The 13,329-nt window shown below is 39.3% G+C and overlaps 2 protein-coding genes across 4 annotated transcripts in view; one reads left to right on the forward strand and one right to left on the reverse strand.

Moving 5' to 3' along the window:
- Positions 1–13,329, forward strand: part of whrna (whirlin a) — a 129,343-nt gene that overhangs the window by 61,918 nt on the left and 54,096 nt on the right. For all 3 annotated transcript variants that reach the window (XM_055040251.1, XM_055040253.1, XM_055040252.1), the window contains exon 3: positions 9,039–9,164. In XM_055040251.1, the coding sequence (XP_054896226.1) occupies positions 9,039–9,164 (126 nt within the window). The remainder of the gene's footprint in view (positions 1–9,038; positions 9,165–13,329) is intronic.
- On the reverse strand, positions 2,044–4,136 carry LOC129366425 (tripartite motif-containing protein 16-like). Its single transcript, XM_055040258.1, has one exon. It carries the CDS (start codon positions 4,114–4,116, stop codon positions 2,425–2,427), a length of 1,692 nt encoding a protein of 563 aa, XP_054896233.1. The 5' UTR covers positions 4,117–4,136; the 3' UTR covers positions 2,044–2,424.

A 13,329-nucleotide genomic window follows, 5' to 3' on the forward strand; every position in this document is an offset into this window, starting at 1 on the left:
AACATTCAAGAAGTGCGTTCAAATCACACCGCCTGTTAACACCCACAGTCTTAGTTGGAAATTTTGGTTTGTTGGAAATAGAAGGCTGTGACATTTAAGTCAAAAAATCATTTTTTGGAAATCAGAAAAGCTTGAAAGAGTGGACAATCGCACTTGGATGGATGAAACTTCATGGATTGAACTTGGATGAACTTGGAGAAGACGCACAAAGTTTGTGAGTAAATGCAGTTCTTTGTTGGAAAGAGCAAAAACGCTGATCTGTAAAGTGAAAAGTTTGTTTTGGACACTTTTCTTTTGGATTTGGAGAAACAAAATTTGTGTTAAAAATGGATGAACGAGATGAAGGATTTCAAAAAGAAAAATAAATCTTTAATACAATAAAAGGCGCAGAGCCAAACTCAGCGTGCTGACAAGAAAGAGAAATGAAATCCAGGCACTAATAGATGCTGGAGAATCAAAATCCTCCATAGATGAGCAAATGCAAACTTTTAATAATTATTTAGCGGAGTTTATGGACTTGCAATCTTCCATTCAAAGACTGCTTAAGGATGATGAGAAAGAAACCGATCATGGTGATTGGTATGAACCAAAACTGATCAGTTTTAAAGAGTTCTTGGATGAAATCGAAACTTGGATGAATGGTGATCCTGATGCACAGAAGAGCGAAGTATGTTCAGCATTTGAAGTTGAATTAAAGGCGGCATCTCATGACCGTAGAGTTGAGCCGGATGACAGCGTCTCACAGACAGCAATCGATCAGAAAAGGCTCTGCAAGGCTATCTGGGTCCGAAGCTAAACCAGGCAGCAAGGCGGCCATCTTGGTGCCCGGTGCAATGAGTAAAGCTTCTAATGAGAGGAGTAAGAGTTGCAAAGGCGCTGATGGAAGCCGAGGTGGAAAGAGCCGCTCTGAAAGCAGAGGTGATGCGCTGCAAGAAAAACATGAGCTAGAGCTGGAAGAACTTCAGTTTACAAGCAAGAAAAGAAGCGTTGGCGTTGAGAACCGAGCTGGTGGACACGGATGCAAAGATGAAAATCTACAACTCTAAACAAGAGCAGGAAAGTCTTGTTTCCAGCGTTGGTGTCACAAATCAGGATACATCAGTTTCTGAACGTCTACTGAGTTCATACGTGCTGCTACAGCTCAAAAGGCTTCAAGAACTCAGAAACGATTGTCTCCTCTTGCACCTTTACCAATTCCCCAAGAGACACTGATTAGTAAAACGTTAAAAGTGAAACCAGAAGAGGAAAATATCTCCTCAGGTTGATGTTGATGTTTTCACAGAGATTATGAAGAAGCAAAATGAAATCACTGAGATGCTTGTGAAACAGCAAAGACTACGTCACCAACCACGTTTCCACCTGGGTGGATCCTCAGGGTCGCAGCGTGTCTCCTCCTCCGGATCTACTCGAGCATCGGAGCGCCACGCTGCGGCGGACCGACAGCCAGCGGCGCAGCAACATGCAGCTGCTTCATGAGGGAGACCAAAAGAAGGTAGAGACGTTCAGAGCCAGACGGAGAACCGATCCGTCCTTAAGCTGGGAGAGCTGCAGTTCACACGAAAAACAAACAACCTGAAGACGGTTAAAGAAAAATCGTCATTATGTTGTAGCAGTTTGAAAGGAGACCAGTAATCTGTGACAAACCAATCAGAGCCAGGAGGCGGAGCTTAGTGCTGTCAATCACCTTTCTGTGTGCTCTGTGCTATGCTGCAGCTAGCATGGCATGTCATGAATGCTATGTCAGCCTAGCCACCGATGACGGTAGATGATCATTGTTCCTGTAATGTAGGTTGTTGGCAGAGCGTACACAGATTGATTGACAGCACTATTGGAGGCCTGGTTCCATGCTGATGTGTGTGTAGGTTCGTTGAGGTACCGAACAGGCAGCCATCTTGAATTTTGGCATGTTGACTTCCTGTCTCCTCCAAACAGAACAACTTTATTAAATGTTAAGGTTCATATACTTAAAATAAAATAAAAATACTGATACATCTGATATTTCTATCTATAGATCAAGTTACAATATGGTCTGGTTTGTTCACATTGTATTTATTTATAATGAAAAGATCCACAAAGGCTGATATATGAACAGAATTATGTTTTGAAGATGCACAAAGCTATAGGACATGTTACACATTGTCACACAAGTTATTTATACAATTAGGAAATATAAACACAAAATATTTTATAGATATATCCGCTAACATTAGCCTAGAAAATCTGATTTGTTTCTGGAGGTTTTGTGCAATAAAACTCTGATCCACCTATAAACCTCAGTTTGGCTGAAGTGACAAACAGAGAAAGAAGAAATAAATCATGATGAATATGACACAAAAACATGATCAATTACATTCCTTTTTAAACACATAAACAGATATTGAGACCAGAAACTAAATAACAGAGCAATAAAGTAAGGCGATCTTATTATTTAGGTTTACAGAACTTTGCTGAGGATCCAATCTTATTAATCCTAACTCCAGCCAGTAGCGGTTCAGTGAATCTGGTCTGGACTCTGTGGAGGAGAGTCATGGTTTCAGAGACGCTGTAGAAGGACAGAATACCTGCTGTGTGATCCAGGTACACTCCGACTTTGGAGGAAACTGGACCTGAGATGGAGGTTGAAATTTGGTTGTGCCAAAATTTACTATTGTTTTGAGAACAATATAATGCCCAAGATTTATTATTATATCCAAAAATACATTCATCCCCTAAACCTGCTCTGCTGATACTCTTGTATGCGACTGCTACATAAACTGATTCCCCTCTCCACTCCACCTCCCAGTAACAACGTCCAGTCAGCCTCTCTCTACTCAGAACCTGAAAATAATAAGTGAATCTGTCTGGATGATTAGAATAAGTCTGTTTCTGATCCTGATTCATCCTTGCCACCTTCCTGTTCCCCTCTGATAGAACCAGCCGTGTGTGTGTTGTGTTTGGATCCAGAGTGATTTCACATGAATATCTTAAGAATCCAGCTCTGCTCTTTGGTTCTGGTTCTGGTTCTGGTTCTGACAGTAGAACATCCACCTCAGTGACAATCAGTGAGATGTTTGTCCATGAGTCTCTCAGGACGTCCTGTAGTTTGTCTCTGAGCTCTGACACAGCTGCTGCCACGTCCTCAAAGTGTCTCAGAGGACGAATGTTGATGCTGGATGAGTGTGTGGACTCACTGAGTGCTGGCAGTGGGGGGTAGCTGAGGAGAAACTGGGTGTGATCCTCTGTGTGTGAGAGCTGCTCCAGCTCAGCGTCTTTCCTCTTCAGCTCAGTGATCTCCTGCTCCAGCTTCTCCTGAACATCTTTGACTCGACTCACTTCAGTTTCCTGCTGGGATCTGATCTGCTGCTTCACCTCAGAGCTTCTTTTCTGGAGGAGACGGATCAGCTGGGTGAAGATCTCCTCACTGTCCTCCACTGTTTTATCAGCAGAGCGATTGATGGCCTCCACCTCCTGCTGAAGCAGCTTCACATCTTTCTCCTGGTCCTGGATTCTCTGCTGGATGTTTCCTCGTCTCTCCTCCAGCTCTCTCTGCCTCTCAGTCCTTTCTGCTGCAGCTGACACTGTTTCATGGCCTTTATGTTCATCCATAATGCAAACATAACAGATACACTTCTGATCAGTGCGGCAGAAAACCTCCAGCAACCTATCATGCTTAGAGCAGATGTTGTCCTGGAGGTTCTTGGATGGCTCCACCAGCTTGTGTTTCTTAAATGCAGCTGAATCAAAATGAGGCTGAAGGTGTTTCTCACAGAAAGAGGCCAGACAGACTAAACAGGACTTGCTGGCTTTCAGTTTTCTCCCAGTGCAGGAATCACAGGCCACATCTTCAGGTCCAGCATAACAGTGGTCAGCAGGAGCAGCTTGGAGTCCAGTCTTCTTCAGCTGCTCCACTAAAGCTGCTATGATGGTGTTTTTCTGCAGGTCAGGCCTCTGTGTGAAGGATTTCCTGCACTGAGGACAATGGTAGCTTTCCTTCTTCTCTCCTTCATCCCAGAAGTTTTTAATGCAGTTCATGCAGTAGCTGTGTCCACAGGGAGTCGTCACCGGATCCTTCAGTAGATCCAGACAGATGGGACATGAGAAAGTTTCCCGATCCAGCTGAACTGCCTGCTGCTCCATTTCTGCTCTCAGTAGCACTGGCTGTTAGTTTCATTTCCTGAGAACAGAAACAAGCTTGAGTTGTGATCCACCAATCACATGCCAGGGCAGAGAGGCTGCAGCCAATCAGCTTCCAGCTTCAGCAGCTGCTGGTTCCACCCAGACTCAGTGTGTGTATTAAGTAACCTGACACCAGGAAGAGCAGCGCTCTGAAAGCAATGATATTTTAAACTGAATCATCTTCACAACAGTTTCTGTTCAAAATAACCGACTGAGTGGCTAAACTCAGGTTGCTAAACATGTTAGCTCTCCACAGCTTGAGAAAATAAAATGAAAGATTCATTCTTGCTGGAGAAACTAGATGTGTTTGGTGGTTCAGGGAAAATATGCTTCCTGTTTCCTGACTGCTCTATAATGACAACAGACTGCAGAGAGTCCAATGTTTGCATCGTGTTCACATCAGTTTGTAATCCGTATCTTTATAAAGCTGTAAAACTTTAACAGAACAGCATTTAGTAATTCTACTGCTGGATATGAGACAGAGGTCAAGTTCTGCATTTCATTTTCAGAGAATCATTTAATTCAAGGTTCAACATCTGACCAGTTCTTCTGAGTTTTATACACAACTTCATTGTTTCTGAGGCGTTTTCCCTCTTTGTTCTCGTTTACATCCAAAATGGTCCATGATTTATTGTTTTTATCTCGTATATCAGGGGCATCAAACTTACTTCCATTTGGGGCCAGATCGAATTGATAAAAACCAATTCAATTGTTAAAATATCAATAAATAGGTTAAATTAACATAATATTGAACATCTGTTCACACTAATCACTCTGTCCAGGATTGTTTTTGTGGTTTTCTGCAGGCAACATCACAGATTTTGTGGAGCTAATTTAGAAATATCTGACAGGAATCTTTACGATATTTGATGTTAAATGTGATCTTTTATTAATCGCTCCATCGGTCATGGACTATAAGTTGACATCAAATTTTAGCAGTCACTCGAACCCAAATGTTTTTGGCCAATTTTTGAGAAAAAATTGTGATAAACCCAGAAAATATGTGTAGATCTCTTGATTTCTGTGTGAATTTTGCAGTTATTGGTGAAAAACTTTTGGGGCCTATTGCTATAATTTGGGCCACTTAAAAACGTATGGCGGGCCAGATTTGGCCCTCGGGCACCCGCGCCATATATAATCATCTTGAGAACTTTTTCAATATCTATACACTTGGAAATGTAACTTGTTTCGACTACCCAACTCTGACGGTCAGTCACATTAAATCCCAGTAAATATATTGAAAGTTGTCGTTGCAGCATGAAAACATTTTAAAAAGCTCCTGTTGTGTCGTTACTTTAACCCAAAAATGTTCTGCGATGCTCTTCACAGAAGCAGCAGACCAGTCAGAGCCTCAGTAGGAAAGGAGAGGGAGCAATTAATTGATTTAGTGGCAGCAGTCGATGTTTGGGGACGCTGCGTGGAGCCCATAAAAGATGGCTCTGGTAATTAAAACTTTTCTCAACGTCCTGCAGAAATGTCACAGAACCTGAACGCTATAATTCTCCCCGAGGTGATCCGAGGCCTCCAACACCCAGACACTTGTTATTAAAACAAGAGGAGCTGAAGGAAAGTGAGGCTTGCTGTGCCAGATGCCGGTTGTGCGCCTGCGGGTCCAGAGCTGACATGATTTAATTGAGATATTTGCATACGGGCCGTCCTGCAGCCGCCCGGGTCCAACTGATTCCACTTTTCGATCTTGGCGAGCGTCAGCGGCATCGCGGACCGGGTAATGAAAGACCTCATTGTGATGGGGAAAATAGATAACATTTCAAGTTTGGCACAGTTACACCACTCTCACTGCAGACTGTAAAATTATAAAAGGCAGCCTTTGGTCTCTGAATGGAGGTATGAAAAAATGCTGACTTATTGTTTTCCAAGAACTTTGTTCAATTCTTTTTTTTTTTTTTTACCCCAACAAAACTTTATTTTATTTCCTAAATCTAAAGAGTGTGAATTTATACACCATATGCTTATCGGTTTTATACAGAAAAGCATGACATTAGATGATTTTCCCATTAAGTAAAAAGACGCTTAAGGGAGAAAACAAATAGCTGTAGATAAAGTCATAAGGATATGAGAAAACCTAACGGCAGTAAACAAAGACTTTCAGTGGCACAGAATACACTGGCTTTATTATTATTATTATATAAATAAACTCTTCATTAGCTCTTTAGCCTCTGGTGCTGTCTGTAAAAAGAGAATATCTTAAAGCAGTGGTTCCCAAACATTTTCTGGGCCCCTCTATAGATTATAATAAAATCCCTCCCACTTTTTATTCAACCGAAATAAAAGTTAAAACCAAGGTCATGCAGTTTAGTGCGTTAATTTAAACTAATTTATTGCATATATTTTAACGCTTTAAAAAAAAATTTAACACAATTAATTTTTTTTCCCCAGACGGAACCTTTGTGTTGTGTTTCTAGTACGGCTGTAATCCCGACGCACGCGCGGCATCCGCACGGTAAAACAGATTCTTTTGCCCCACTGGAAGTTAATTTCTGCTTCTTAAACAATCTGTTAATATTATTTCAAACAAGTCGGGTTCAATTGCACTGGTATCAATAATAGATTAAAAACAACAAATATTGATGTTGTTGCGCTCATATGTGTTCTTCAATTTAGCAGCAAAAATTGTTTCTGAATTAAGAATGCTGCTTATTTTGAAATGTTTTAGATGAAAATGTTATTAACTGATTAGAGCCTGCAGAGTTAACTCAATTAAAATTTTAATTTAGCCCCACCACTTGTATTAACTTTCAAAAGCAGCAGAAAAGATCTGCTAGCTTTTACAAGATGCTAACAAAATATTAGCTGTAGAGTAGAAATGTGTCAGATCCAAAATAAATCAGATGATATGGGGAAAGTTACAAGTTTACAAAAATAAAGCTGGTTAAAATATTATTAAAAATCACCAGCAGGAGTCAGTGTTTCTTACTTTTACTACTCTGCTGGATTAGCGTGACTCAATTTCAAATTATCATCTGTGATCTGTATCGCGATAAACAAAAATTGAGCTGTTTAAATTCTTTTAAGAATAAAATTTGTTTATTTTTTCTCATCTTTTGTTGTAGATTTTTGAAGCAGTCCCAAGAAGGAAAGAGCTCACAAAATTCTGTGCAAATATTTCTAAAGTTGCAATATAAAATCCATTAATTTGACCGCAAGGATGGAAAAATAAACAGTAAACGTTTTATTTTAAAGCTAACATATCATTTTAAATACATATTCTTGGTTTTACATTTGATCAGTCAAAGAAGCAGCTGAACTCTTCAGCTAATGAAGAATCACTATAATATATTTGTACAAATCTTCATTTCTGCTCAATCTCTTCAGGAGACAATGAGCTGTTTCTTTTACTTTCCTGACAACATTTTTGTTTTGTTTTTTCTTCTTCTTTTGCGGCGTTTGAAAATAAAACGATGCACTGCAGCGTTTCAGGGCAGCGTGCCGTGGAGGACTGGCAGGCGGCCAACCACACAGAATTACACAAACAGCTGTTTTTACATGTGTTGTTTGCCTCGGTGTGTTTTTTCTCATTAGAGCGGGCAAAGCGGTCGTTTTTCAGTTCACCCAAAGAGCATAGTCAAGCGTCCTCTGCTTCTCTAACTTTTCTAACCAGCTTTAACCGTCGACTCGATTCCAAGTCTGTTGTCTTTCTGTCTTGATGGACGTCTGAGATTGAAAAGTGATTGGCAGCGGGAAAATTTAGGAGTCCAAGAGGATGCCTGAGGTGTTTGGTGCATTCCAAGTCGTTTCCTGATTAGTATGTCATGTACTATTTCAGTTCCTTATTAAAGATGTTGGTTAGATCAGTCAGATCATCAGTGCCTCTCAGATGCATCATAATATCCCTCCATTTATGCAGAAAGATGTATATTGAAGTAGAGATAGCCATTAATCCAATAGAGGCTGTTTTATCTCCCACCCATTCATCTAACTGACGGATCATCAGCAGTGTTTTTTTTCTCATCAGGGACTTTTTGAAGTCGTCTCGACGTGTCAGAAGCAGTGGAACACACTGTCTCTGTTAAGGTTGTTAAAATAATCAATTTTCAATTTAATCAATACTAGGAAATTATCCTGGCAGCATCAGGATGTTGAATACATCCAGAAAAGACACTTATGTGACCCTCTTTAAAGAGTTTGATACCAGAAATGATGAAAATCCTGAGAAATGCCACATGCTAGCTTTGCTAATGCTACAAGCTAACGCTAACGCTGATGATTAACAGCAACTTAACGAGATCACTAATCCGTCAAAACGACTTAAAATCATTACAGGAAATCCTTAATGATGACACATGCTATGCTAATGCTACAAGCTAACACTCCAAAGCTAACGCTACAAAACTGATGATTGAGAACAGCTTAAAAAGTTTCATTTTCAATAATTAGATTAGTAAAATGAGAAAAATGTCTATTAGTGACGAATTGACAGAATATAATGACGTGTTAAAGGGAATAAATGGACGTCCAGTTTGAGGTGATGTCTCTCAGATAACTCCAGTTTTATCTAAATTCATGCCGCTGAATCCTGACAAGATGATCCATAAATAGTGTCACATTTTTTATGTAATCTTCCACACATAACTCGCCTTTGGATCTATGAGTTTCTTCTGTTTCAGGTATTTATGACCCTTTTGGGAACCTAATGATCCTCTGCCTCATTTTTAAACATCTAATGTGGATTTATTGCTGCAGGTTTAACAATGTGCAGGATTTTAGGTTTGTTCCTTGACGGCGTTTCATTAATCGGACGTGTTATCTGTCTTCTGTGTTATTAAGAGCCCGACTCCTCAGCCACAGTCATCAATCTGAGTCCTGTAAAGCGCCGATGTTTATGGAGCGCCTGTTTTATCTGCTGTTCTGCCCGTCACAAACAGGTGAACCTGGTTCTGGATGACGGACGGTCTCTGGGCCTGATGATCCGAGGAGGAGCTGAATACGCGCTGGGAATCTACATCACCGGAGTGGACAAGGGATCGGCAGCGGAGTGCGGAGGACTCAAGGTATTCCTCTCTCTTCTTTGTCTCGTTTATCTAAATGATGGAATGAACAGGCGACATTTTTGAAGAAATGTCACAGAAATCGCAAGGACTTGTGAAAAGCATAAGGGCTATTGAAGAAAAAGTGTTAATGTAAATATCAGTTGGTGTAATGCTGCACAATTTGCTGACTGAAAAAAGCCTTAAATCATTTTCTTTAACATTTTCTGACACTTCCTGGGTTAAACAGGAAGTGTCAGACATTATTGGTCAATAATTATTGGTATTGTTGGCTGACATGAAACCGATTTGTTTTTCAGCACTTGAACGCACCATAATGGTGCATCTGTTGGTAAAATCAGGACCAGTTTGTCGTTGCCTCTCGTTCAGTCACACCCCTTGAACTCCTTCATATTTCGTCAAATAACAACCACAAACATAAACGTATTTAATGTGAAAGACATGAAACAGGAAGTGGGACACAGTTCTTAAGTAGAAAAACAATTATACATGACTCAAAGCATTTTTTACAAATTAAAAAGGTTAAAATAGATTGCCAAAGTATTCAGCCCCACTTTTGACGCAATAACAAGCTGCTAGTGTTTTTGGGTTTGTTTCTACCAGAATGGAGAGTTTTTGTCCAGTCTTTTTTGCAAAACAGCTGAATTCCTGTCTGTCTGGATGGGAAGCGGTCGTGATCAGCCATTTTCAGATCTAGCCACAGGATTTATGTCTGGACTTTGACTGGGCCATTCTAATACACGAATACACTGGCAAATATTTCCTCTTTACATCAGAAAAACTGAAAAGTAGTTTGATCCAGACTAAAGGATCTAATAGTGTTACATTTTTTATGTAATCTACTAATCTTGACTCCAATCTACTCTAATGTTTTAGGTTTTCTTAAATTTAAACTTTTATGAAGTTAGTTTGTCCATTTGTTTTTTACTCTTGGTATTCTGAGCTCAGATGTTGAACTTGTCACGGATGCAATAAGCTGAAGATCCTGCTGAGAAGTTTAGGAATAAATGAAAAGGAGATAAATCGGGGCTTTGCTTCCACGCTGTCAGCGCTGACAGCATGACGGAGACAGACTGCAGCCATCAAGGCGGCAGGGAATCCTTCAAAGACGCCACAGCTGATGACGGCTCTCATTTAGCCTGGGTTTAGTTTATTTAGTTTGTTTTAGTCACAGCAGCGAAACCTTGCACAAAATCTTCTGATTCATTTTGTTTGCTTTCACAGATTATTGTTTGATTTTATTTCAAAACTACTTACTATAAACTTACTACTAACATTATTATACACTCAAATTCTTTTATTCTAGACGGTGTTATGTTTTACAGTTTTATTCTTCATAGAAGGGCCCTAATCTATATTTTTTAAAAGATCAAATTGATGCACTTTTGTTTTGCTTTTTATATTTGCATGAATGATTTATTTAAATTATACATATTTTTGACTTTTTATACACATTTTTATTGTTTATATGTATCTTTTACTACTAAGTCATTTATATTTCAGTATTTGTATTTTTATATTTTCATTCATCTTTCTTTCTTGATACGTCTGTGGCAACACATATATCTTTTAAATTTATTTTAATTATATTTTGTTTATTTGTAAATCTATTATTTATTTAAAAAATGCATTTCGCTTCATTTTCTTTTCTGTAGAATAGTCGCTTTTCAAATTATTTTATTTATTTACACATATATTTTCTATTTGATTTTTGCATTACTTATTTTTCCTGATTTCTTGTAGCAGCAAACTTTAATCCTGTGCTGCTGTTTTATTAAAACCTACATCTTGTCATTTTAAATAAGTGATGATGCTCTACCTGACAATATTCATCTTTTATAAAATAGTTTTAGAGTAAATGCCTGGAAGATATGAATGATTTGTGAAGCAGAGATATGGAGAGTTGCTGTAAACATCCTGCAGCTGCAGACTGCAGCACTCTAGCTGCTGCTGCTGCTGCCGCTGCTGCCGCTGCCGCTGCCGCTGCTGCTGCAGCTCCTCTGCTGGGATGACAAAGATGGATGACGATTCTCGCTTTCAGGCCTTTGCAATCAGCACCTCTACATGGGGGGACGACGCTGAGACAATTCCTTCAAAACAGAAATATATATATTAAAAACATACTTGGGAACCTCTGTCAATAGTACAATATTAATGGTGTTGTTTTCACTTGTTTTTGGTGGGAAATGTTAGAAATTTTCGCCCTTTTAGGCCAAAAGGCAAACAGCCGTATCATTTTACAATAACACAATCAAACTGAAATATTTGGTGTTGACTAAAATAATATTTATCTTCACTATAGTATTGGACAAAAAAATATTTTCTTTTTTGGTAGTAAAAGTGAAATATTACTACCCTCTCAGACCAAAAACAAACATCCATATTCACCAATTTGCTGTTTTGTGAGCAAAACTTCATAATAAACACTAAAGTTAAAAAGTTCAGCTCAGTAAAAGCAGTCCTAAAAGGAAAGTACTTTTTTCTGAAAGTTACTCCATTAAATCTGCATAAATGTAACCAGTCACTAGTAAACTGAAGTTTGTACACGTCAACGGGGATCCAGGGGATTCGTAGAGGTCTTTAAAAGTCTTAAATGTGAGGAGAACCAGTAAACTCTTCCTGTTTGGGCTGGACCACCACCACACTGATCCACAGGTGTAAATGTGACCGTGGCGATCGGCTCTTGTTGCAGGTGTTTGTTGTTCTGTTTTTGAATGTTTTCCTTCCCACTGAGGAGCTTGGGGAAGGAAAGGTCAACCTGTTCTCGTTGGCCTTTTGTTGACATCTGGCTGGTTGGCTTTAATCTGATCAGAGACCCGGGGAAAGGTTACGTCTGCTGTGACGTACGCCGCTGCCTCCGTCTTAGACGCCATTTGCACTAAAAATAAAGAGGAATTTGGGCATTAGAGATAGTTCCTGGATCACTGACTCCAGATGTTTCCAGTTGTTCAGGCCTTTGAATCTGCAGAACCGGGACGTTCAGGTGACATGTTGGTTTCATGCTGTAGAGCTCTGGTTTCCCATCCTTCTCCAGGCCCTGAAGGCATCTCGTTAGGAGCTGACGGACGCTCAGAGGGACGGACGCTTTCACAAAATCACAGACTGGTTTAACGTTGAATTTATTGCACATTGTTGTAGAAACAGATCAAAGATCGACTCGGTTATTCAGATCACAAATGAACCAGTTCATCCGGTTTCCATCCGGGTTTTCCCTCCTTTTCTTTCCGTCTCTTTATCTCCTGACAGATGAAACTTTTACTCTCTGCTGTAAAAACTCCGAGTTTTTCTCAGATATTGTAGATAAAGGTTGATAAATGCTGACCAGGTTTTTTGTCAAAGCGATTTTTCTCCGGTTTAAATCAACCCCAGCGGTGCGTCGAGTCCGATAAGGTGAACAGAACCTCAGCCTGATGCTTGCTCAGCCCGGCTCACAGACAAAGGCTGCTTCATGTTAGACGCACTGTAACAGCTTCCATCTCCACAACAATCTATTTTGTTGCTCTGCTGCATTCCCTATTGTCCAGTTTTTATTTTTGCTCTCTGTAGTTTAATAAATCTGAAATGTCATGTTGAAAAGAGCGTCCAGCTGATCTGCAGGAAGAGGAGATTCAGGCCTAAAATTAAACCAAATCAAATCACATTTAAAATAAAAACAACACATTTTAAACAATGATCTACTTTATTTTAAGAAATTAGCTTGTAACTTGGATAATTGGTTATTTCAGTAAAAACAATAAAGCAGAAATTAAACCTTCTTTAATGTTTTTTGAGATTTAACCAGTTTTGGTCTGTTGGCTGAATGTTAGCGGTGTTAGATTGAATAGATTGGAGTAAAAATGTCTAAAAGATAATATTATTGGAGGAGTAAATTCACCAAAATGACAATGAAGCTTAGAAATGACCAAATATTTAAAATTCCTGCAGGTAGTGTCGTGTAAGTCATTATAAAATCAGAACTGCTTGTAGGAAGCTAAATATTTAGCTTAAATATTTAGCCAAATGTTTAAATGGCAAACTAAATATTGCACTTTAGCTAAATGTTAAATATTTATTTAATATACAAATTACCTTGCCGATAACTTTAAGTGGACTATCAAAATAAAAGCTGGGTCTTTTCATACTGCTACATAAACTCCTGCTGATGAGTAAAATACTGCTAATTACTTGG

This window comes from Poeciliopsis prolifica, unplaced genomic scaffold (genome assembly GCF_027474105.1).
Source record: "Poeciliopsis prolifica strain line A6 unplaced genomic scaffold, Auburn_PproV2 SCAFFOLD015, whole genome shotgun sequence".
Classification (NCBI taxonomy): Eukaryota; Metazoa; Chordata; class Actinopteri; order Cyprinodontiformes; family Poeciliidae; genus Poeciliopsis; species Poeciliopsis prolifica.

What these genes read in the sequence shown, in the direction of transcription:
- LOC129366425 (XM_055040258.1), bottom strand. Translation starts at nt 4,116, where the DNA reads ATGGAGCAGCAGGCAGTTCAGCTGGATCGGGAAACTTTCTCATGTCCC.